The sequence below is a fragment of the Xenopus tropicalis genome, chromosome 5 (assembly GCF_000004195.4).
Source record: "Xenopus tropicalis strain Nigerian chromosome 5, UCB_Xtro_10.0, whole genome shotgun sequence".
Taxonomy (NCBI): Eukaryota; Metazoa; Chordata; class Amphibia; order Anura; family Pipidae; genus Xenopus; species Xenopus tropicalis.
The window spans coordinates 115,687,101-115,714,148 of record NC_030681.2 but is presented as its reverse complement, the minus strand read 5'-3'; the positions used below and the strand labels follow the sequence as shown (position 1 = coordinate 115,714,148).

The window sequence follows — 27,048 nt, the reverse complement described above, 5'->3', positions numbered from 1 at the left end:
AACAAGATATTTGCCAAATGTTGGCAATTTTGCTTTCTGCTCAAAGCTTCTCCTGAAATACAGAAAAACTGATATGCCCATACCAGTGATTTCACCTTTCCTTCTCCTTTAAGATATGGTGATCTAAAACAAGGAAATGCAATAGACTGTATAAGGGAGTCAAATAAAAGCAAACTAAATTTTTTGCATGATTTCCAGGTCTGCAAGTAGCAGCTCTGCACATGAAAAACAAACCACATGAACCCCATGAACAGCAGGGACCACTGATACTAGAAGAAATTGCATTAAACCAGCAACTTCTATACACAGTTACTCTCAGACATGCTGGAAAACAAGATAAACAGCAAGTATCAGTTTAATGGGCCAGAAACACAAAAAGGGTTTCAGAACTATTCAAATATATTAAACTTTTTTGTAACTGCAATAAATTTCTTTTGTAACAATGGTGCTTGTCATGTTCTACTGGGCTTGGTATACACAGTCAAATGCCATTCATGGCTTTGTACCTAACTATAGGATGATCCGCTTTCTTATTCTAAACATGATTGTTACTATCATGAAGTGTTTTGTAAGTGTTATCTGAGAGCCCTAGTCCTGAAGGCTAGCAATGACCTCTTGGAATGCCTTTCTGCTTTATTGAGCCAAATAGTCTTACCCTCTGGGTGTTCCACAGCTAATTAACAGAACTCTGACATACAGCTCAATTTGGCTGTGTGCAATTGTATACTAGAGGTGCAATAAAAGCCAGCATATGAGCAACTTTTATAGCCCAACCTTATACTTTAAATATGTTTGTAGCTAACAAGGACAATTAAATAGCTAGGAACTCCTAGCCAATAGCAGATATCCTCTCTTTGCTAACCCCTTAAGCTCTTCCCATAGGTTATGCTTTGCAAACAGTAGTAAATGTCAACTGAGAATTGTAAATGAAAAGTGTCAGTCACGTGTCATAACTTTTCAGTAATGCTGTTTGCCTTAGAAAGGCAGATTTCAATCCCAATACACTTTTGCCATACGTCTGCCAGATGTAGCAGCAGCAAAATATGGCGGAAAAAAACAAAAAAAAGCAAGAAAAACTGTAGTGTTGAGTGAAATGTGCTGTGAATGATCTTTAGCTGCTCCAACACTCTGTTTGAGGTATTGCAAAGGCAGTAGTGCACCAATACAGGTTTATTATTAAACTGATATGTTTATATTATGCTACTAAACAATATTCACCACTCTAGGCACATCAATACATACAGTTTTGTAGAGAGATAGTGCAGTAAAAAATAACCATGGGAGATTATGGAGTAAAACATTTACTTGAATACTCCAGATGATATGCCAATATTGATAGTTTTCTGCTTGAGTAGAACTTTCCATGTGTTCAGTGCACAGGGGAGGCTGTCTGAATCTTACCTGGATCAGGTGGGTGAGTTTTTCCCTCCTATAAATACACAGACTTCCTGATGTGATCATGCGACAAATGGATTTATTAAAATGTCTAATTTGAGTTGGAATTTACCTGTCCACTTATACCCAGATTAAATAGCTTGACCAAGGACAAATGGTGCAAATAAATGAATTCAACACATGCTTTGGAGAATTATCCACTAAGCAACCACCTCAGGGGAGAATGATCATTTAAAATGAGCTTCATGGTGGACACATGATATCCACTATAGACTAAATACATCAACTAATTATAAAAAGCTGGCATTTGGCAAAACTCTTTCTTCTCAATGCCTCAGTAAAGCGATGGTATAAAGTGAATGTTCAAACAACTACATTAAAGTAAATGTAAAATAAATTACATGCCATTCCTGTCACCGAGACCTAAATAATTGTGAGCCTATCAAACGATGGCATTTCCTTAACAACTAATGAAGAAAACACACAAACAAGCACACATTGAGTAACAAACTCTGAGCAGAAGCTGTTTCTGGTAAAGGAAGCAGTTAAGAACATATGGGATGGAGAGAGGCCTGATGTTTTGTATTCACAATTCCCTTGTGATTTATAGTACCCCATGCAAACTTCCCTATGTTTCCCCCTGCTTGGAAGCATCCACCCACCACACGAACCATTAAGGAGAAGTTGTGTAACTGCCATACCTCCACCCCTACCACCCCTTAACATGACTCCTATTACATTACATCATATGGCTGCTTACAATGCTGCTACTGAGTAATACTGATATTACTTCTTCACCTGGCTCACTCATAGCATTTATTAAGGGCTTTCACGGGCTCCCTTCTCAGTGTTGCTACAGCTAAGCTCTGGCATGTTGTAAGAAGCATCTATAGAACAAAAGACAACGGCAAGAGGATTATAACACAGAACTGCCAACTAGCAAAATCATGATTTCCCATTTTATGACACCACTGAACATTTTACTTTGTGCTATCTGCTGTTTCTCCACAGCCCAAACAATTGAAGACATCATTCATGTTAAATTAAATAATGACTTTGAGAATGGAATCCTAGAGAATGAAGAAGGCAAGTATATTTAGCCATTTCATTTTTTACTTTATTTCAGATTTCAATCAATACCGATATTCTAATTGTTGCTGTTAGAATTATATGACTAGTTTTTGTAAATGTGGTTGGAATGTAAATGTCTTCTATAACATAAAGTTATGATTTTATCTATATTGTGCTCAATTCCTAATAAACAGGTCATGCAACAGAAACATACTACACAATTGTACATAAGTGAAACATGTAAATACCTCTTAGTGCAATAGGCGAATGTAACTTGTATTCTTGTGTTCTAGTGATTTCTGACTGCCAAGTGAAGGATCTGACAAAGTGGGACAAGCTCTTTACAATGTTAGAGAACTCCCAGATGAGAGAGAATATACTGCTTGAAACTGTGAATGAAGTTGTCAGTGTGGAACTGCAGAGCCTGAGAGCAGAAATGCTGCAGTTTGTCAGTAGCTTTGCTGGGGCATGTGCAAGCCACATTGAGAGTGCCACTACTAAAATTACAACCGAGGTGAACAGCATCCAAGCATTGGCATCCAAGTGTGAGCAAGCTCAGCGACGGGAAAATAGTCTGGACACCAAGAAGGAAAGTGACCTGGAAAAAGCCATTTTATTGAACTTTAACATATCCGACAGGATTAGCCGTATTGAAGAAGACTTGAAGCAAGAAGCTTTAAGGACAAAGGAAGATAGCTACAACTGTGCAGAAGCAAGCTTCACTCTTGCTGCTGTGCTGCGCACGTTAGATGAAACGACTGCCAAACTGCAGACAGCTCAAAGCTGGATCAGCCAGAGATATCTCCCAGGAGGTAAGCTTATGTACAAGTCTGCTTTTGTGAACTACAAATCCCAGCATCCCCTATTAGCCTTTGGTGGGGATGGTGTGTTATTCCCCCACATGGCAGGCAGATGGCTTGATACTTATGCAGGGTTGGAAGTATACAGTTAATGCTTATGAGCCTTACATTTTGTGAACAGCTCATGATTAGAAACATCCCACAAATAGGGCACTCTTTAGCCTTAAATGGAGTATATGTTTAGAGCTATACTTTCTATAACTGAACACTGCCAAAAAATATTGTTCAAATAATAGCAATATTGTAACATTTGCACTGTGTTAGCAGCTATTTGGTTAACTTTCAGCTAACATTTCATTGAAACCAGACAGAATGCTCGCAGGCTCTCCAATGACTGAGCCAGATGTGCTGAGTCACTAAATTTTTGCTTGCAGGGTTGAAATATAATGTGCTAAACTTTGCATGAGGTTTCTCACCAATGAGTCTCACGCTTCTGGAATAGAGCAACTAAGATTACATTTAAAATGAATATTATATTTATTGGGGTGAAGGAAATATTAATTGGTTGAGTTTTTCATAAAGCCAGTTATGCCAGACATTGCCATTAACTGAATGCCAGTGCATGAAAATAACTATTCACACCTCCCAAATAAATTTAAAACAGGCAGGAAAAATTAATATCTTGCAAAACAATATAGATTTGTGTCATATATTGCTACTAGAGGTAATGTTATCTGTGCAGTGTATGTGATTTGGAGTTACTAAGATGCTCACTTAACTGGTGTGTATCAACAAAAACTGCAGACCCAGTTGCTGGGGGTCCCAGAAATATAGGGCACCCTATAGAGGCCTACAACCAATGAGTGATTTATAGCCTCACTATAAGAATACAAATCAGATCCTCCTCCTACGATTTGGTGGGAGGGAAACCCAAGAAGATTTTGCTTTAGGGTTCACAGAGCCTCAACATCAGTCTCCAGCAGTAACTCAATAGGTAGCCTATTAAAATGTATCCCTGTAGTTTCTCTTAGGAACCAAAACACAATTTTCTAAATTATTTTCAATTACAGATATTTTGTCAGTCCAGACTACTGTTACTCTTGGCCAAACTGGAAGCATTTAGTAAAGAAAAACTTTTCTCTCCAGAGAGTGATTCAGTGATTCAGAAAATAAGGTTGCTCATGTTTTTGATCCCAGACAGTTTTTTTGTTGAATAAAACACTTAAAATTCACATAGTTTTGACTCCTGTCCAATTTCATATATGTTTATATATCTGGTAATAAGTAAACAATAAGCGATGCTGTACCTTACAGATGCTGCTATAGGTACTAAAGTTTGAAGACAACAGTAAATCTAGACACACTTTCACTCCTTCTCTGAGTGGAGGAGGTGGTGCTAAGCCAGGAAATAACTAATGGCTGCTCTTGTACAGAGGGCGCCCCCACGCTGCTACAGGTTAAAAAGACAACAGCACTTCATACAGCTATCTATCAATCTGATAGCAGTGTTGCGGCACCCACGTGTTTCATTTTTTTAATGTAGACATTGATATTCTAAGACTATTTGCAATTGGTCTTCATTTTTCGTTTTTCTTGATCTTACAGTTATTTAGCTTTTTGTTCAGCAGCTTTCCAGTTTGGCATTTCAGCATCAATATGGTAGCTAGAGTCTTATTTACCTTAGCAGCCAGGCAGTCGTTTGAATAAGAGACTGGAACAGGAAAAGGAGATGGATCAGGGAATAAGAGGGAATGGATCAGAAGATAAGTAAGTAATTAAAAGCAAAACAAAAACAATAAAAGAGGAGGGCAAATAAAAGGGTTAACTTTTGGCCATCAGAGCTTCTTCATTAGATTGCACAAAACATACAAACAGTACCACAGATACACCATTAAGCTGCATATTATATAAAGTAAATGCTAGTAGCCTTGTTGCTAGTATTCCTCTCAACTCAACAAAAACATGGCAAGGGGATTGATTCATGTATCATGACTTAATGGTTTATTAATACATATTATTCGGAAACTAAGACACTTGAAATCCATATGCTGTCTCTACAGGCTGAGAGGGATCGGTTATTTTTGTATTGGTAACAATATGATCTCTGTATGTTCCAGTTGTCTCACAGTAAGCCGTTATCTGCTGTTCTAAAGAAACAAACTGACAAAGGGTCTTAGAACCAACATTCCTCTTAAAAACAGAAAACACAGTTCATATATATCTGGTTTTGTTAACTAGTAATGACTACTCTTTCATACAGGGGCAAACAGAGGTTTTTTTTGCTATTGTTTATCCAAAAAGAGAACAATATAAAATCTATAAGCATGATTTATGTAGTTAGAAAGCTTCAAAGCAGAGGTATTGAGGTTGCAGTCATCCAGCTGTTGTGACCTTTAAAGCCCAGTATTATAAACCATCAAGCAGCACTTGCACAGATGGAGAAGTATCTTGAGGTGCTGAGTGTGCAGTATTACACACACTCATGTCTCTCAGCTCTTTTGGACACAGTGAATGCAGTGCTCCACATGGTATTTACAGCAACTAAAGGGCCATAGCTTTGGCTTCCCTACTTTTATTAGTGCACCCTAAAATTTTCATCTAGCAAAGCTGATCAGGCCTGCCCTATATAAAGTAGCATAGGGCTGCTGGTTTTGAATGTGGGAAATTAGTCCTATGCTATAATTAAAAAAAATAATACATTTCTTAGAGCATTTAATTACTCTTCAAGTCCACGTGGTCTACAAACTACTGCCAGTCACACTTGCTGTCTCAGAAACCTGTCAGTCAGCTCTCCCACTAGCTGCCTCAAGATGTGTCTTTATATTAGAATTCATTATATACAAGATATTAGGCTATGAGTGTCACGTGGTACTGCAGTTTTTATTAACATTGATAATTCACTGTGTTTCATTCAAATCCCCAGATCAGGTTTCATAGATGTAAAACTTCAATTCCTAAATGAATCTAAAACAATTGCATCAGTCAGTTATTATAAAAATAAATTAATCTAAGATGTTTACTGCTATATTTTCTCTTTTTGTTCGCACACAATCATTTCTGTGTGTGCTTACATGTGTGGCACACACACACACATTAATCTCCTAATCTATCACCATATGCTTTTAAATCTTACACAGATGCCCCAAAAGTGAAGTTTCAAAGAGACGGCTGCAACTGGTTTTAATTTCTCCAAAAGCTGGAGGAGAGCCAGTGGAGCTCTTAAGGGAATTTCTAATTACACTATCGGTCTTTTACAGAACTGTTTTTAATTTTAGAAAGCCCGTAATAATCAAGTCAAAGACCCACTAATTAAATTGACTATTTCAGATGGTGTTTCTGACATTTTAGAGCATTATCAGAACAAGGTGACCGAAAATGTAATGGGTATACCAAAATATTCGGCAAGATTAGATTTAAACAAGCAAATAAAAAAGGTCATGTCTTCCCTAAACTGGTTAAAGGTGTCCCATTTGTCCAGTCTAAGAGCATGATTAATTTTAAATTGCACAAGCTTCTTTGTAGAGGAAGTGACTCAGTCTAATCGCCTGCAGTGCAGAACCTCTACATGTCCATTAATGGAATGCTTCTATATTCCTTAACACAAAGAAAGTCTCAAGATCCTTATCATCTCCATCTATGTTATTTAAGGATAACCAACTGCACATATTGCTGCCAGATAATGTCTAGTCTTTACATTAACATTATTTAGTTTATATAAACCATTAGAAAGTAACAATATAATTAGCAGAAGTTAAAATACAGGTATAGGATCTATTATATAGAATGCAGGATATTAGATCCACTATTTAGATCAACATACCTTAAGTCTGCTAAAAATCATTTAAGCATTAAAAGACATGTAAACACCCACAGAAAAAAAATAATCAGTGAACAACCTCTTTAAATACTTGCCATTCTGGTTGTTCAGAGGTTAATAGGAAGGCTGCAGCATCCCCTTAATAATTCCATCTCCTTTAACTCACTCGGCCCCCTCCCTCAGGAATTTCCTTTGGCATTTGGCTACTGAGCATACTCAGTTCTTCTCAGCTCAGACTATTAAACACCGATTCCAGTCTAGCAGCCAATGAAGAGATGGCATTGCTGGTTCCCATAGAAACTCTGATCTAGCTGTCTGTTCTTATTTTTTCGCCTAACCTCCTCTCCTGATCTCACCTTAACCATTATAATACTCAATCCAAGCAGAACTTTTGATCAAAGTAAGTTCTGCCTGTGTAAGCCTGCATTCTTAATTGCATGAACTTTACAGTGCACATGTGCTGTTTGCACATGTATGTCACTTATAATGTGTCAGAGGGAAAATGGATGCTGGGTAAACACTACTATTTTATTTATGAAAATGTGATTGCGCTGGAGAACAAAGGGGATATATGCAGTACAAATGATGTGGTTCCAGTGGGGGAGATGTGCCCAACTTATATGCATGGTAGGAGAATGTAGGATTTAGATGTCCTTAAATTAAACCCAGTAAGTTTGGTTTAAGTACAAAGTACAAAGTCTGTACTGTTTTATTATTACAGAGAAAAAGTAAAGGAAAAATAATTTGCCTATAAAGGTTTTTATGGAAGATGGCCTTCTCATAATTCAGGGAATCTAGATAATGACGGGGTAAGGGATCTTGATACCTGTGTATGCAAAGAAAGCTCTCAGCTGTCTATTTGCATGTACATAAAGTGGAAGATCTACATGGTCTCATTGCCTACGTTGTGAATAGACAGTGAATTTGGGTATTGTTTATGAAAATGTTAATTTTATTCCCACATACCAACAATTTTCTCTTTTGTGCCAGGTAGCAGCTGACTGATTCAGAAGTCAAGCCTCATTCAGCTTGACATTTTAGCATGGGCATGAGGCACTAATCCAGAAGGCAGTACTAATGGGCTGATTTACTAATCCACGAACGGATTGAGAGCGCCCGAATGCGTTTTTTTCGAAATGATCGGTATTTTGCTATTTTTTCGTCGCCGTCGCAACGTTTTCGTAAATTGTCGCGACTTTTTTGTAGCCGTTACGACTTGCGCGAATTGTCACAACTTTTTCGTAGCCGTCGCTTAAAAATCGGAAAGGTTTGCCCGCCGTTTACTAGCGCTCAATACAAAAAATTTGCGCAAGTCGCAGCGGCTACGAAAAAGTCGTGACAATTCCCTAAAAAGTCGCGACGGCGACGGAAAAATCGCAAAAAATAAGACAAAGTCGCAAAATTATCGTTTCCAATCCGATTTTTTCCCATTCGGAATTCGGATTCGTGGATTAGTAAATCAGCCCCTAAGAGTATGCTGAAAAACCAATTTATTCAGTAGTTAGTTATAGTTCAAGAAAAACTGTAGGGGTCTAGTTCTAACCCTTAAGATGTTACATTCATTGTTTTTCTATTTACGTAAAATACTTGCTAGACTAGAATTTCCTTCCCTTTTTCATATGAAAGCAGCAAGCTGCATTAGCTCTGTTCTGTAAAACAACTTTCACACTGACATTTAAGGGTAAAAAGTGTGTCATAAACAGGTATTTGCCAGTGTGATGCCCTACTAGTACCACCGAGCCTTCCATTTGCTGTTGGCTGCTTTCCCAGGCTGTTCATGGGAGTCTGCAGTTCTCAGCACTTTGCACTGTAGTATGGCAGTTAATCAGCAATTACATGGACCTGTTAGGTAACTGTTTATGCCAAGTCAGAGCTGTGGTTGGCACCCCAACTACGGGCTGGTTCAAGAACCGTGTAGGACATGAAATGTTTTTTTGTTTTTAGCATAGATTGAAATGATGCACCATATATAATTCATCATTGCTATATATCCCCTTTAAGATTCAGCTGGTGCTTAGAAAAGGCTTAGGGGCTTATACATCCATAAAAATGGCATAACTGCTAACATTTCAAACAAGCTAACTGGGTCTTTTTTCTAGTAAAACTATTGTGAGCTACTTTATTAATGTACTACCACTTATGACATATACATATCCCTAGATCTCCTAGTCTAACAGCATTCTTATGCTGCCTACATGGATCAATGCTGTCAGCCAACTAGATAATTTTATCCAAGATTTTGTAACCAATGATGGCAGCAGTTTAATGCATACTGTCCTTGTAAGAACAACCTGCTAGAGCTCATGGCATTTGGCTGACAGCTAAAAGACTGATGTCATGCTCTTTAAAAAGCACATTGGCCACATATCCATTAATTGAGGCATATGCAAATTGTTTCTTGTTTGCTATCAATTTATACAATAGGTACATACATGTGAGTTTTTTTGTACCCCTTCTTTTCCCAAGTGGTAGTGGTGATTATCAAATCCCATGAGTGATGCAGTTAACTTGATTGGTAAATGTAATTATCCTATGAAAGTTTATTAATAAATCCGTGAGGTATTAACTAAAGTTTATCATCATAATACAATGCAGTCATTATTCTGTATGAAATTATTTTTAGATTGTCCAAACTTTAACATGACAAAAATGTACATTTGTCTTTATACTTCAATTTTCTTTCTCATTTTTTTAGGCTGTGAAATTGCAATATTATTTCCAATGAGATCACCTAAAATATATGCAAGCGTGCACCCGGCAGACATGACTCTCCAGGCCTTCTCGTTTTGTGTGTGGGTTAAAGTAACAGAAGCCTTGGACAGAACAATCATCTTTTCTTATGGCACCAAAAGAAACCCTTATGAAATTCAGTTGTACCTGAACCACCAGTCATTAGTCTTAGTGATAGGAGACGGGCAGAATAAGGTAATTGCAGACAATGTTGTTGAACCCAGTAACTGGACAAATGTGTGTGGTACCTGGAGCTCTGAAAATGGCAAGGCAACACTATGGGTAAACAGAGAGAACAGAGCTACATCCTATGACATTGCAAAGGGTTATGAAATCCCCAACCGTGGCATTTTCCAGCTTGGCCAAGAAAAAAATGGTTGTTGTGTGGGAGGAGGATTTGACGAATCATTATCCTTTTCTGGAAAGATTACAGGGTTCAATTTCTGGAACAAAGTACTCAGTGATGGGGTTATTACATGGACTGGAACAGAGGAAAGTTGCAGCTTTCGGGGGAATATTGTTGGGTGGGGAACAACAGAAATCCTACTTCATGGGGGTGCTCAGTACATTCATTAGTTTGGTTGTCTTATAATATAACCGTAACTTATACTGAATGCAATGAGCTAAGTCTTATTTAAACTAAGTTTTTGTAACTTCAAGAAGATGATTTGATTTATTTGTTCAACAAGAAACAATAAGCACCATAACACTAAGCACACCCCTTTTTCCTTACCCAAAATCCTTCTGATAAATAGATGCAAACAGTACTAAATTATGGCAAAGCCAACCTAGATATTCAGTCTAATCATACTGTCCTTGGTATTTCTGTTTAATGTGAATGCAGATATGCAGCTAAAAACACATTTTATAAACCTAATTATAACCACTTGTTTTAATCCACCTTTATATGTGTAAGTATATGCTACTGTATTATATTGTAAATTAAATGTGCTAGAATTGCAATAAAACTACTGTATTTTTGTAAAGTTGTACTATAGAAATATAGCAAGCTCTATCACAAACAAATCCGCATAGTTTTTCAGGGATGACATACACACAATAATAATGGAGATTTTCAGTTTTTTTAATTAAAAAAATATGTTAAGTAATAACAAGAACGTCTAGTGACCTGCAGGGGACGTATAATTCCCTGCCGGTTGGACTTCCTTAGTTTACAACCCTTATAGTTCCAGCTGTTAAGAAAGCCAATTCCTAGAATCCTTGGCCACTGTAGGACAATTGGTGCTGAAAGTGACAGCACATAGCTGTTGGAAGATCAATTATTTCACATCCCTAATTTCAACTGTTCAGTGATCTCCATATTAATAGGAATACAAGATTTACTGTAATAAAAAACAAATATATATATGGCTATTTCAAAATGTAATCAGTTTCCTTATATTAAGACCTCTTGTGATTACAAATGTTTTTTTTTTTTGTTTTAAAGCGAAGAGAACAATAAATTTAAATGGCTTTTTCTACTTTGATGAGAGTTGTAGTTATTTGACAACAACTAGAAACAGAAACTGAATGTGGCATTATTGATATTATTACTTTGTTCAATACCACTTAGACTACAAACGCGACAGGAAATGCCTTCTCCCACAAACCAGCTGGCCATATTTAATATAGCTAGCCTCAGATACTCAATTTGGGATTCCCACAACCTTCCAAACTAATGTGAGCAACATTTAAATAAGAATGTTGAACTGCCAGCTATAGAAGTTGTTGACTTCAAGACTTGGAAGTCAGACCTTCAGAGAACTTGACTAACGTCTCATTGCTAAAAGAATACTACAATACACCATATACTCATATGTCAGAGTGTAAGTCAAAACATTTTATTGGGATACCTGCAACCTTCCAAACGAATGTGAGCAACATTTTAATAAGAATGTTGAACTTCCAGCTATAAGTTGTTGCCTTCAAGACTTGGAAGTCAGGACTTCAGAGAACTTGACTAACTTTTCACTGGTAGAAGAATACTGCAATAAACTAAAAGTCAAAACACTTTTAAAGGCTATACATATAGACCAATGTTATTCCAAAACATTCACAAATGCCTACATAGATGGCATAGCTAGGAAAGTAAGAATCCTATTCTTGAAGCAGCCTACTGTAACTACTCTATAATGCTGTAAGTCTTTAATGAATGAGGCCCTCCCCCTCTATAAGATTACCTATTTGAGCAGTGGCTGCCCAGACAAGTCTGAAAAAATCTGGGGCCCATGGACAAACAAAATTACTGCATCTCCATGACGTTGACATTATTCAACATGGCTTTGACTTGCTATTGAACACATGCTATAACTGTTCCGATCATAGCTAGCCTTCTCTCCTTGCTCTTTCCCTTTGCTATTTTCTCTCCTTAAATGTGTTTGATCACTTATTGTTGTTCATTCTGCCAATCCTAACCATGAGAAGAGATAATATATTGTCAACATATGGACATCAGCAGTGATCTGACTCCTCTGCTAATTTTTGTTGAAACAAATAAATAAAACCTTTTAAAGGAGAAAGAAGGGTAAAAACTAAGTAAGCTTTATCAGAAAGGTCTATAAGCACTCACAGAAATGCTGCACTGACTTCTCTGTCAAAAGATTTCTAGTGTGTAATTCATGTGCCACAGACACGCAGCTCTCTGCTCTCTCCTGCTCCCCCTCCCTCAAGAATGCTAAGAACTCACTCCCCCCCTTAGGAATGTCGATCTGAGCCAATCAGCAGGAAGCTGACTTATAGTCTAACTCAGGGGTCCCCAGCCGCCGGGCTGCGGACCGGTATGGGGTCGTGGACTGAATGGGATTGTGCCGCCGGCGTTCCCCTGAGCGGCAAGAGACGACAAATGCAGGATGTGAATGAGCGCGCCGCGCAACTGAAGACGTAAAGCGAACACGCCGCACATAGAGACGCGATTGAACGCGCCGTACACACATCCACGCCTGCAATTTGTGCTGCATCCGCACTACACAACCCCCCCCCCCCCATCGGGTCCGGTCCGTGGAAAAATTTTCCTGTTAGTAACCGGTCCGTGGCTCAAAAAAGTTTGGGGACCCCTGGTCTAACTAACTGAGCATGTACACTGGTCTGGGTCTCAGTGCAGGAGTGAGGCATTATGGGAACTTTCTTTACACAGCTCAGCATTTTTTCTTCCTGTTTGGCTTCTGATCATCTGAACAGGTGAAATATGGGGAGACTTAAGGGCACTATTAAGACAACTGAAGGCATGCCTGCAGCTTGAGATTAACTCTTTATTAGCCTTTCCTTCTCCTTTAATACAGACAAGGCCTTATAAAGAAGGGACCAAGAATCAACAAAGCTTTCATTAAATAAGATTAAGTGATGATGCAGCTGTTTATGTGGAGACAATGTTAAGAAACGTACAGACACTATATATAAATACAAGGTGAGTGTGTTACATAGGATCATAGTATAGAAAAACGAAAGATGAGAAAAGGAAGGAATTAGGCTACATGGAGAGCAGAAGTCAGGGTCTAAAGCTGCAGAACACACATCTGTGAAACATTTTAATTTGGTAACAATATAAATATAAGATTTGAGAATGTTAGTTCATAAAAATGTTTGGTTACAGGGCATATACTGTACATATGTTGACTGATTACTTCTTATCAGCATGCCAATCTAAGTAAAACATGCTTGAGGACACTGTACAGAAGCTTAACAGATAAAACATCAGTAACTAAACAACGTTTAGATGGAAAGGAAGATAAGCTAGCATACCTGAGATTAGATTGTTTACACTGCTACATTTTCTTCCTTATTAAACTATTGATTTTTTCAAAAGGACATAAGTATATATCTTGAAATTGAAGGAAAAGAAACAATACATGGCCAAAAGTATGAGGGAACCCCTTTTAATTATTGGTTTTGGCAATATTAGTCACACCCATTAATTACAGGTACATAAAATCAAATTTGCTGTCATGGAATCTCCTTAGACAAGCATTTGAATGGATAGTACTGAAGAGTTAAGTGACTTTTAACATGGCATTTCATGTCACCTTTCCTACAAATCGATTTGTCAAATTTCAGACCTGCTGGACCTGCCCATCAAGTTTTGTTATGTTGAAGTGGAAATGCCTAGGAGCAGCAGCAGCTTAGCCACAAAGTAGCAGGTCACACAGGCTCACAGAATGTCACTACTAATGCTGAAGCGTGTTCCTTGAAAAAAAAGCCCTGTCCCTAAGACAGGTGTTAAGGACAGGGCTCAGCAGAGGGCTGCACCTCCTGTCTGTTTTGTACATTTGCTCCCCTTTCAAAATATGGAATTACAAAGCTTGTCTCGTCCAATAATTTAAGGCCCATATCATAACAGATTGCCCTGCTTCTTGTAGCAAAGAACCTCTTGGGCTTCCTGTCATAGACCTTAATGACAACAGCAGGAATATGCCTGTCAACAGAGGTTGCCTTCACTTCAATAGCAGTAACATAAACATATTTAGTGATATAATGCATTTACATAATTAATAATTATCAGCATCTCAGCAAAAAAAAACTTTTTATATTATGAACCTGAAAGTAATGGCCTCAAAATCTGTACCTTGAAGAACACTGTTTACAATTGCTTCCGTGTGATCTGCCAAGAGGTCTGCTTTGGCAATGGCTGCCAGTGATATGTAACTTGACATATTTCTGCATAGTTCCTTGTTGCCCCTCCAGAGGAATTTCACAGCCACTGGGATTGCCAGTAACATAACTGTTGGTCTGTTATAATTCTGTAAATAAATATTACAGAAAGCAGTTATTCCCACAGTAAGGATGGCATCACCAGTTCAGTGACATTATAAATATGTATGTTTATATGTAGCAAATAAGCAACTAGCATGCCAACATTTCTTATAGTCTGGCTTCTTTAAACAGAAAAGCATTCATTTACCAGCAAAGTTTTCCTTTTTTCTATGCATGGCACCACACAGAGGCATTTGATCAACATTTGATCAACAAACTCAGCTGTTCAAGCAGACAGACTGGCTATAGCCCCTTGTTTAGGGCTCTTTGCTGATCATCTGGAGCTAATGAGGTGCAACTCTGTTTGCGATAATTAATTCAGATTTGAAAATTCCATCCCGTCACACATTAAACCACCTTTATGTGGTTGAATTCTGAGAAACAAACTTTTTATCAAAGAAGTACTAAGCACTATGTCAGCTATGTAAGCCCAAATCCTTACATTCTTGTCCCTCTTTTTCAGAATTCTAGATGGTTTAACAGGCATGTTTAGGATTAGCAGGATGGTAAGTCTGACATCCGTGGTGGGCAAGTTATTTGAAGGCTTGTTAAGGGATCACATACAAAATTATGTTCTGAAAAATGGAATTATGAGCAGTAATCAGGATGGCTTTATGAAGGGCAGGTCATGTCAAACAAATGTAATTGCTTTTTTATGATGAGGTAAGTAAGAAGCTGGACAGTGGGGATGCAGTAGATATCATCTATTTGGATTTTGCCAAAGCATTTGATACCGTTCCCCACAAATAACTGCTTTCTAAACTAATATCTATTGGTCTTACGGAGGGTGGTTGTTAATGGTACATTCTGTGTTGGGTCCACTTTTGTTTGACTTAGGGGAGGGTATTATAAGTAATGTATCAGTGTTTGCAGATGCCACAAAACTCTGCAGCCCAGTCAGTTCTATCCGGGATGTGGCATCGTTGCAGCAGGATCTTGACCATCTGGGCGGCTAAGTGGCAGATGAAATTTAATGTGGATAAATATAAGGTCATGCACCTGGGATGTAAAAATATGCAGCTACTTATACCCTTAATGGGACTGCACTTGGCAAATCCATAATGGAGAAGGACCTTGTAAATAATAAACTTGGCTGTAGCAAGCAATGCCAGGCAGCAGCTGCAAAGGCAAACAAGGTTTTGAGCTGTATTAAAGGGGGCATAGATTCACGGGAGGAGGGAGTTATTCTTCCACTTTACAGAGCGCTGGTGAAGCCCCATATAGAATATGTCATTCAGTTTCGGCCTCCAGTGCACGAATGGGATATAATTGAATTAGAGAGAGTACAGAGAAGGGCAACTACGTAGGAAAAGGGAAAGTCTAATTTCTGAAGAAGGACTGGCCAAAATAGGGTTGTTAACAGTGGCGAAGAGGCGCTTAAGGAACATGTGTCAAACACAAGGCCTGCGGATCGAATACGGCCCTTCTGGCTATTTTATGGGGCCCTGGTGACTGTGCCTGACCGTGCAGCACCAATCGCCTGACTGCACTGTGACTGTGCCTGACCGTACAGTATCTTAAAAAAAAATGTAGCCAGTGACTTAGCCTGTGTTTTAGATTTCAGCCAACCTTTTGTGATTGAGTTTGACACGCCTGGCTTAAGGGGTGATATAATAAATATGTATAAATATATAATCAATGGTCTTACGTGCAGTTACTTTCCTCTGAACTCAGCAAACTAGTACTCAGTTGGACATGTGTTGTCTGTGCGTGTCTGGTCAGCCTTATAAAACATGAGCAGCTGTGAAATGTACACAAACTACAGTTGGTGGAAAATGTAATGCACAGAATGCGACTGTTGGAGAGAATACACCTAATATGGGATACAGAGATTTCAGCATTCCCTGCATAATCCATTTCAAAGGGTGATGTTTTAAAATATGTATATGTGTTTTTTTAGTGTATTCTATACCAATGCATTCATCATTAAACGCAAATGTCCTGTTGGTTTATGTCTTGCTCCTTACCACAATGGAGAATATCTGGCCATGGTAATACACCAAGATCTTTTTGACTAGTAAGTGGAAACAAGATTTTTATATGTGTGAACAGGGAACATACATCCAATCTGCAGGAACAAAGAATGCAGAACACAAGGACCCATCTGTTCACCATATGAACAGTGATAACAAATAAGGACTTACGATATCTACCAGTTGACTGAATCTTTCCAGACTGAAAAAAAATCTCAAAATCATCAGGCACAAAATAACAGACATTAGCAAAAGTTTGGAAGCAGCCCATAACCCTGGACATTCAGCAACTTACTCAGCAATTGAATCTTAGAGCAACAATGACAAAAATGATAGCCACTATTACTGTCCTTAAAACAAGTATGCTAAAGTTTGAGCTCCTTTTGCCTAACACAGTATTCATGTGTTTTCTGATGTCGATATAAATTTTTAACTTTGTATGTTCACTTCTACCTCTTTCTTTAATTGCATAATATTTTTTGTAAACTATGTGATATTAAAATATTCAATAAACATTACGAGTTATAAAAAAAAATTACAGACATTGTCCCGGCAGCCATATACTGGCCTTTAAAAGGGCAGCATAACCCCTTCTTCAACATAAGTGCAATGAATAGGGCGTGTGCTGAGTATTTTTGCAATTAGTTCCAACAGCACTAATTTGTAACATGTATATACTGTATTTAGTGATTTAAGCAGTTTTCTACATTTATCATACATGTCACAGTAATTTATGCAAAAGTAAATTCAGCTAATTCTAAGGTCTAAAGTCTAAGGTACTAAGGCTACTACTGGAATATCCCATGCACCATAGTCCTAAGATTTGCTACCCCTGAATAAACTAAGGGTTCACTTCTTGTGGACAATAAAAGAAGTTGTAAAAGAAAGCACTCACTTGCAGAATGCAGCTCATGATATCAGAAGCGATTTTAGCATGAGGGGTATCTTCATCTTTCAGCCCTGATGTCAGATTGTGTTCCAGACAGGATTCCCAAAGCGATACCAATGCTTCACTGTGCTTTTCAATCGTTTCCGTTTCTCTTATTGCAGTTGTAATTCGTGTAATACAAATTTCTACAACTGCTTGATCATTGTCATTAATCTGGTAATCCTGCGGCAAATATATAAAGAGGCGGGAATGAAGCATTCTCCCTTTTTTACTGAAATCAGCATTTTATTTATAATTTAACAACAGACCCTAATAAGAAAATATTAAGGAGTAATTTTCAGTGTATTTTACTATATTGAAAAAACATATATTTATATATATATTAAATATATCATTACTCAATGTGAGTAATAAATATGACTGATTCAGGACCACAAGTCCAACACATTTTGGTTAGATCAGTAAATGTGGAATTTCTCCTCCATATGCAGTAAGAGAAAAAAGCAAAACAATAAAAGTGAAATACGTGGCAGCAAGCTTCAAACAGCATTGTTTCCCTGCTTAAAACTTGGCATTCTAGCATCATATGTGGCCATAGATTAGTTTCATGTCTTCAAAATTAAGATCATGTTTTACATTCTGCCTCCTGCAAAGATTCACTGATAGCCAAGAAAATATGCTTTGAAGTTTAACAGGGATCCATACACTATTGTGAAATGACTCACGAATTCCATTTATTGAGGATGCATTTTGAGGTATGGCATACATAACGTGGCTACAGACATTCATTGAGAAGAGTTTGGTCTTTATAATGCTATGGCGGTAACATCTTCATTGTTAGCTTTCCATGTCAGTTCCTCAAAATGCCATAGCCTGAGCTTTTATACTATTATGTTGAATTCATGGTTGCGGGGGCCGAAACAGGCGGTTTGGGAACCAACTCAATGTTGGGAAGTAGTTATTACTGTCAAAATAACCAGATAATCTAATATTCATGAATGGGGCAAAATAATCTTTACATATTCCTGACTAGCACAGTGAGAAGTACAAAAAGCTTTCAGGATATAGTGTTTTTATGCATATTTTTACATATTCTTTTTTTCATATTCTTAACAGATTTTTTTTATGTGGAACTATAGAAGAGAGTGAAGTAACTGTATAGAAATATGCCACAACAAAAGAGTGTGGCACAATACTTGATTTGTAATGTTTGCAGTTCAGTTTTCATCATTAAAACACAATCAAATCAAAACAGAGAACTCTTTCTCATGTAAATACGATTCTGATTCCAGAAGGCTCTACACTGCATGTCTTGCAATGTTAAGGGCTCTTTGGCTCCTTTTAGCCCTTCTCACCCTAACTGAATTGGTTCTCTGCTTCCCAGATTATGGAAGCAGTCACTGCTAACCAGTTAGTGAAGTCATGCTGCCCTCCAGTGGTAAAATTTCAAGAGTACTGCAACTTAGTATGTATGTACCGATAATTTCTAGAAATAATCACAAAACAAAAACTGTAGTATTGTGTTAGTCAGTGTCAAAAATAATAAAAAAAACACAAATGCAAAAGTATTGTAGAAATGATACCTATATTGGCTAACAATAGAAACACATTTCAAGCTTTCAGTACTTTAAGGCCCCTTCGTCAGGCGTGATGGAAGGGGCCTTTAGAGCTCGAAAGCTTGCAATGTATTTCTATTGTTAGCCAATATAGGTATCATTTCTACAATACTTTCGTATTTGTATTTTTTTTATTATTTTAGAAATAGTTAAAATATAAACCATTTTTGTGGGTTTCTGTTTTTTCTATCTTCCAGAATTTCTTATTTTAGAAAGAAAAAAATCTTCTCAAAGAAATCACCAACACACATATATACAGGATGAATAGACATGCATTAGTCATAAGAAAACACAAATAATTTATTTGACACACCCTTTATTTCATACAAATACTAAAATCGTATTTGAAGCAGAACTTCTGGGGTCTTTACAGGGTGTTTGCTATTCCTTCCACTCTATTCTATTGTGTTTAATTGGATAATGTATATTCATAGTCCAGCCCCAATACTCTACATGAACAATATTTTACCAATGTGTAATGTTGCTGAAATTTAACTCCATATAGATTATTATGCAGTATAACATTTTTGATTATAAAATAAGCTCATTTTTATCTGATTGTTAGACATGAAACAGGAACACTTATAATAAAAGTCATGTGGATAAATACCTATGACTGTCTCCTGCACTTCCTATTGACTTTAACGGGAAATGCACAGAAGGGAAGGTGTCAGTGCTGTCACTTTTCTTTGTCTTGCTAACCACTCTCTCTACCATTTAAAGTGGACCTGTCACCCAGACATAAAAAACTGTATAATAAAAGTCCTTTTCAATTTAAACAAAAACCCAAGTTCATTTTTATATTAACACATCCAAACACATTATAAAGGCATTTAAAAATCCCAGCTGTCAGTCATATATTGCCTGTCCCACCTCTATGCCTTAGGCATAGAGGTGGGGCAGACAAGTACTTTAAATTTCAATTCAGTTTCCCCCTTCCTCCTAACCATCTAATTGTGTAGCCAGTGCATGGGCCTGGGCATCTGGTCCCCTATTCTGGCATATACACAAGATTTTGGGGTGATGCAAAGCTTGCCTTAATAACAGTGTCCACAAAATGGCACCTGCCTACTTGATGTGATTGTGTAATTCCAGGACTGAAGGAAACAAGATTTATATTATTTATATAGTGTAAGTGAAGTTTATTGTGCTCAACAAACACAATAGAAAATAATTTAGAATTACTTCTTAGGGTGACAGGTCCCCTGTCCCTTTATTGCACATATCTTTCTCTTCCCTTAAAATTCCATCACTACACCAGATTGATTCTTCTCCTGCCTTACGATTCTGTCCCTTTATTGCACTCATCTTTCTCTTACCTTACCATTACACCGGACTAATTATTCTCCTCCTCACACACTGTCTGTTTAGTACTCTTATATTTCTTCTGTGTTACCAGTTTGTCTCTTTACCATTGTCATGCTCCTATCTCCTTACTATCTCTGCACTATTTTCCTACCTTGTGCATCACTCTCACTGTACTGTCCCCTTACTCATCCTCTTTCTTACCCTACTTTTTTTCCATTTCCTTTTATAACTCTCAGTCTTTCCTAATTCCTTGTTCCAGTCTCTCCAAGCCATTCTTTTAGTATTTTCATTGGACCACCTGAATTCTTTGTGTTTCCATTGTTTTTCCTTCTCAACTGTGAATCTGATGAGTAGCCATTATAATACTTGATGTATCAGGAGGATAGTTCACTTGTACTTATTTGTTATTTGTTGTACAAAGATCAATCAAATCAAACCCAGAACTGCAGAGAGTTTAAACTGTGGGCCTCATGCCCTATCCTTAAAAACATTAATTTTATTATCACAATTGGTCACATACCTCAGAGGAAGATATTATCTTGATTTGTTGCAAAGCTTCAGACAGACTGTCTTCTATCTCAAAATCCTCTAAAGAGAATAAGTCCCCTGCTCTTGATAGGTCTCTGTGTCCCAAAACCAATTCAAACAAATGGTGCATGGCTTATATTCTGCAGAGAGTCAGTGAAATTTGGCTTCATTTAGTTCTGTCACTTTTTCGATCACCTACAAAGAACATTCAGATTACAGTTCATTATTCTTTGTTAATTACATTGTGGCATGAGCACTTTGTAACAGGACATCAAAGAGGAAATATCCAAGAGATAAACTGGAGAACATTCAACAAATATTTAGGTTTAACAAACAAAATTACATAATTTATAATATTTGCTGCATACTAAGTAGTTGGCTTGAAACTTTTTAAACTACATATTATTTTTTTTTTTTTTTTAAAAAGACAATATTACATATGCACACACAATGAGAACTCTTGGGACTCAACAACCCAATGGAATAGGTTGAACTTTAAAGTTAGGGTTTAATTGCTATGTATGTACTAAAAATATTCTGATTTCCTCCATTTTAACATGGCCCCATGTGCCTATAATTACCACACCAAGTAGCATATGGTTCTTTAACTGAAGCTAGCTATATACGTCAATATTTTTAGTGTGTTTGGTCATTTCCAGTCAAATGCATGGCTTTGACCCAGAAGGAGCACTATAATAAGATTTTTAAAACTCATATCAGTTCAGGATGGATGGGTTTCTAATAATTCATTTAGGCAAAGTTTGTTTCTCCACTGATTAACATTATCAATGATGCATGTGATCATCAGGCTAGCAGTCTGACAGGGCCTCCCCAAATAGTGATCACAAATCATTTAGCAAGGCTGTTGGAATGTAATAGAAAAAATATACAGTTAAGAAATATACACTTGTTGCCTATAATATATAAGACTCCTAATCAGTACCATATACATTTCTTAGGAAACTGCAAAAAGCTGTGAATAGCTACACACTTGCATCCAGACACAAAGAAATTCACACTGAAGTTGGAAAGCCATGGAAAAATTAATTGTTTTCCCTAGAACTTCAGCTTCATCGCAGTTGCATATGGGAGATTCTCCTGATGCAAATATGCTGAGCCTACCACAGTTGCATCTGACCGGATGGAACTGCATGTGTGCTTGGTCCCAAATTGATAAGTCTGCCTGGCATCATTTTTAGTGTTTAGTGTGCAAGTAAAATATGTATCCTTATTCTTTTGGCCCAAGTGTGCTGTGCCTATTGACACAGGGCACTGAGGAAACCCTGGAACTAACACCTGATGAGGAGGTGGTGATGGCTTCAGGGTTCACCTTTGTCAGTAGGTGCAGCTGCTCCTGACTTAGAATGGAGGGCAGAAAGGACTACGTTGTGCTGAGTGCAAATATAAGGAGGTGCAAAGAGTGCATTTTTAGGTGCAACTGACTGCAGGGAAAAAGCACAAGTTGCAGATGTAAATGAGCCATATGAAGTTCAGCGTAACTACCATCCTTGGTGTATTTTACTCCAAATATCCCAAGAAACCTGGCAATCTGATCTTATTGGCTGATAAAATTTCAACACCTGGGCAAACATTGTGCCTTTTATAACATTCCACATAGTGACATGCATCAATTCACACAGCAAAGCTGCATCCAGTTGTTTAGGCCCAGTTGACCATATCTGAAACTATGGTTGAACAGCTGATCCAGCAATATTTTTACATCTATAGGGTCTGTACCCTAGGAGTGCACAGACCAAGGGGGAGATTTATTAAGACATGAATGCTTGGAGCGTTCATTCGTATGCTCCGAGCGTATTTTCGCTGATTTTTTGCGCTTGTGCGACTTTTTCGTACGCTTGCACAACTTTTTGTACACTTGCGCAAAAAATTCGTAAAGGTTCTGCCGCTGTTTACAATCTTTCGGTACGAAAATTTCGTGACTTTCGGATCACCAATACGATATTATCGATATTATACGATATTATGACTAATACAGTTTTTTCATAAGCATTTTAGTGATATTTGCGATCTTCAGAAACTATCGTATCCCATTCGGGATTCGAACTCGTGTTTTAATGAATCGGCCCCCAAATGTTGAACTTCTAAAGGCATTGGAAGGAACTGGAAAAGTCCAAAACAAGAAAACTCTGCTAAATGACTTCTGATTTTAAATCTATAAACTTTTTAAACTGCTTAAAATCATACTGGTTAGTATTAAGTCCGAGAGTAATGTACCTAGAGACTATATATGCAACATATTGAAACATTATGGATGGGACCTAACAAGGACATGCCATTGATTAACTAAGTTGTCCTGAAGGAAGCAGACTTAAAAAAAATGCCAATTTTTAAAATTAAATAGATTTGCAATCTATTATTTTTTTTTAAGTTTTAAAGGGGTTTCTACCCAAAAACAACTTTTTCTATGAGTAAAGGTGCAATTGTAAGCAGCTTTCAGAATTTTTTATGTGCTCTTTTAACTTTAGGGGTGTTTCCTGCAGGGAGGGGGCAAATGTGGGAAATTTGTCTTGTGGCCAACAAAGCATCTGAAAATCAAGAGTGCCTTGTTTTACCCTTAGTTTACCTCAGAAAATAATATAGGAGCCCAGGGGGAACGTAGCACAAGAGTGAGCCCTTCGTGCTTATTTGTTAAGCACAAGTGCCCCCTGCCTGCTGTGCTCTGCATTGGGTGCTGGATGAAAAATCTGGTGCGCAGTGAAGAGAGTATCATCAGGACATGCAGCTCAGCCCTGTCCTTACCTGCCTTACGGCAGACAGTAGGGACTGGGCCCCAATAAAGGATGTGCCTCCTGCCCTAATTTGCATGTGCAAATTTTTTGTGCGCCCGTGCAACTTTTTCGTACACTTGCGCAAAAAATCAGAAAGGTTCTGCCGCTGTTTACAATCGTTCAGTACGAAAATTGTGTGCCTTTCGGATCACGTGACTAATCCAATTATCGGATTATCGTGACTAATCCGATTTTTTTGTAAGCATTTTCGTGATATTTGGGATCTTCAGAAATTATCGTATCCAATCCGAATTTTTCCCATTCGGGATTCGAACTCTTGTTTTAATGAATCGGCCCCTATTAGAGAGGCGTGCACAGGACACACATAAAGCTCTGAGCTGTGTAATCTGTTACAACAAGCTAAGACTGTTTCATTATAACTTCATTGAAACCATTTTTTGCAGCACTTTTTACCACAGGAACATTAGCAGTAGGCACTTGATGATCAACGCCATTTTTTGGAATGTACAGTATAAAACCCTTCCTTGTGTTTAGCACTTTTTTCTCCATTCCTCGTCACCTTCTCTCTCCATCTTTCTTGTCAAACAATCTGTGGATCGCATGAGTGCAAGGCACTAAAATGGATGCAAAATTGAGTGCACATTGACCTACTCACAAAGGTGCTTTTGCACATACATGTTCCTAAAGTCCTGAAGTCAGCAATAATGTGCCCACCCAGCCCACGCCAATGAGTTACGCTTTAGTGCACTCTTCAGATTGTAAGCTTTATGGGGCAGGATCTCCCTTCTGTGCTATCTCTTTTACATTTAGCAGGTGTCTACTTTTATTCTGGAATTCTGGGAAAATAATGCTGCATTGTATATAAAAATTGCAATTTACAAACGTGCTGCCTTGGTAACTTATTTCTACATTTTGTTCTCAGCTCTGATTGCTGTTTTATGCTGTGTAAAAGAAGTTGATAGGAGCTATAATATCTGGGCATGGAAATTCATTGACGGTCATTAATTACAAGACTTCTGCAGATGGAATTCATGGAATTCAGATTAACTGAGCTCCATGACTTTGCCATGTGACCTCAGGGAATGTTAGCATAGTTAAACCTGAGTTAAACTGCTTTGTCCCAACCAACAGCCATTAGATATAACTGAATGGAATACACTAAACAGACCTTTGTTAATGCTTTGAATTCTAAAGGGACAAAGGACTAAAACTATTTTTAACAGTTCCATGTTTCATTTCCAGCATATTATTACATTCCAGTCCCAAACACCTAGCATCCGCAGTGCACAGACCCTGTACTGATAGCCTTAGGCATTTCACTCCTTGAATAGTAACCAATGAAACTAATTTACAGAACCCAGGAACTCTGCAGAACTCCTAGACTAGAAGCAGCTAAAGAATGTAAGGGTTACGGGTGCGTGAAGTGTCAGTGCTGAGCGTAAGCAAAGTTTATTTTAACTGTCAAGTAAAGCTGTTTAGTACATAGTAATCTATGACTGAACCACACACAATACAGTTTGTATAACACAAACACATTCAAGATGTTATATATGATTATTTAATTTATACTTTTATACGTTATGAGATAAAGGTATGTTTATAAATGTATGTTATTTTAGGCAAGCTCAATCATTACCACTCCTACAACATAGGGAGGGGTCCTGTACACTGAATATAGATGGAGCACAGGGATGGACCTTGCTGTATCGCCATCAGGTTACATGAAGGGACCTCCTGCATTGTTTCTAGTGGTGAAATAACCTAACATGCAGATATACTAAATGTTACAGATTTAATATATTAACATTAATATTAACATTAAATATTTAGCATGACTTTGTAACTTTGTTCTTGCTACAAAGTATTTGTCTCACATTTTCGCATGCTAAAAAGCTGCATCTTTCAGTTCATTGCAAACTTCACTGAAATCTGTTTATCCTGAAGAAGATTGCTTGGACAGCTTAACATCATACCCCACAAACTACTTGGTTTTATGGAAACTTATCTTCCTATTTACACCTTTTCACTAGCATTTGTTCACACTTATACCGGTATATACAGCTGTATAGAAATATTCAACCTTTTTTAAACTACACCTTCCAGAATCCCCTGGCAGCTGAATAATGCAGGAAACTGCAGTTCTGCAACAGACAGAAAACAGAAGATATATGTTTAATTGATATAATTCATTTTCCAAATCGTCATGATGTCAAAATCTTGAATTCCTAACCTGTAATTTAATGATGTTGGGGGATGCTGCTAATTGCAGGTTGAATGCAGCAGGTAAGTATAAGTACAATAAAGAAAATATGCAAATACATAGCTAGACATCCACTAGCATACAGGTACAGAATACAGAATCTACGTTACCTGTGGAAAAGAAATGCTGATTTCTGAAAGGGATATTGTATTTCCCCTTTGCCATAGCAACTGTGCTCAAAAGAAGAAATGAACAATGAATTCTGCTAAATTTCAATAAATGAACTGAAAGAAGCATATCCTTGGCTTGTTCATTTTAAAACATAAGTTAATTTTGGTACTTCACAAAGACAATAGATAATTGTGCTCCTTGCAAAATTGCAGGGGAAAAAAACAGTATGAAGGAAAGGACAAATGAGACCCTGTAAGGATATACATAATTAACATCACTTAGCAACATGTTAGAGAAAGCAAAGGAACACTAACCCTTTCACCACTAAACCTGCAGTGAAACCTGATTACATGTTGTTCAATAAGCAATTATTCTTACACTTCTAGAGCAGAAAAATGAGTTTAAGATTCTTTGTAGCCACTGAGGCAACAGGTTGAACAGCACCGTTCATTAAACAAATCTACTTACAAGTTGTGAGAAGCTTTATTTTGCCTTTCTTCCATAACTTCTAGAGTACCAGTCTTTTTGCTTTTCCTGTATTTCTGGCATGCATAAGATTGTGAAAAACGCAAAGGAATATTCCACAGACGTCTTGATGCCTTCAGTACAGTGGTCTAAGTACCCCCCTAAAATCCCCGTTGTCTGGTATGTGAGAGACTGAGAATGAGACTGCCAGCTCGGTGCATTGTCTGTCACACCAAGCAAAGCCTATTCAGTTTCTCTGGAGTTCTCATGTAGAATCAAGCAAACAAAAAGTCTTCTCTTCACTTTCCTCAAGTCAATTGTATGCCTATCCTTTTGGCTAGGGGAATCAAATTTCCACTACACAGCCTAAATTATCCTACACTGTCTTGGACTACAACAGTTTTAAAAATTAACTAAGTATTACCATGCATGTTAATAAATAACACATAAAGAATAAATGTTTTCTTTTTGAACGTCTGCCAAATTAATGTAACATGACTAAAGGAAAGTAAAAATGGTGATTTGGATTAAAAATGTACCTGCTTACAAAATATCAGGTAGTATACAGGTATGGCATCCCTTATCCGGA

The 27,048-nt window shown here is 37.5% G+C and overlaps 2 protein-coding genes across 4 annotated transcripts in view; one reads left to right on the top strand and one right to left on the bottom strand.

The window, feature by feature from the left end:
• The window catches only part of veph1 (ventricular zone expressed PH domain containing 1), a 192,341-nt gene extending 165,546 nt beyond the window's left edge, over positions 1–26,795 (bottom strand). The window contains exons 1-4 of one of the 3 annotated variants that reach the window (XM_031902403.1): positions 26,463–26,795; positions 20,866–21,068; positions 17,428–17,643; positions 14,372–14,546 (exon numbers count right to left, since the gene is read on the bottom strand). In XM_031902403.1, coding sequence (XP_031758263.1) covers positions 14,372–14,546; positions 17,428–17,643; positions 20,866–21,003 — 529 coding nt within the window. In that variant the 5' untranslated portion in view covers positions 21,004–21,068; positions 26,463–26,795. The remainder of the gene's footprint in view (positions 1–14,371; positions 14,547–17,427; positions 17,644–20,865; positions 21,069–26,462) is intronic. The other 2 variants (XM_031902402.1, XM_002933254.4) reach the window with 2 other exon arrangements.
• ptx3 (pentraxin 3) lies at positions 2,148–11,300 on the top strand. The gene is made up of 3 exons (XM_002933243.5): positions 2,148–2,481; positions 2,760–3,278; positions 9,779–11,300. Exons 1-3 carry the CDS (start codon positions 2,343–2,345, stop codon positions 10,387–10,389), a joined length of 1,269 nt encoding a protein of 422 aa, XP_002933289.2. The 5' UTR covers positions 2,148–2,342; the 3' UTR covers positions 10,390–11,300.
• Positions 26,796–27,048: the final 253 nt, after the last annotated feature.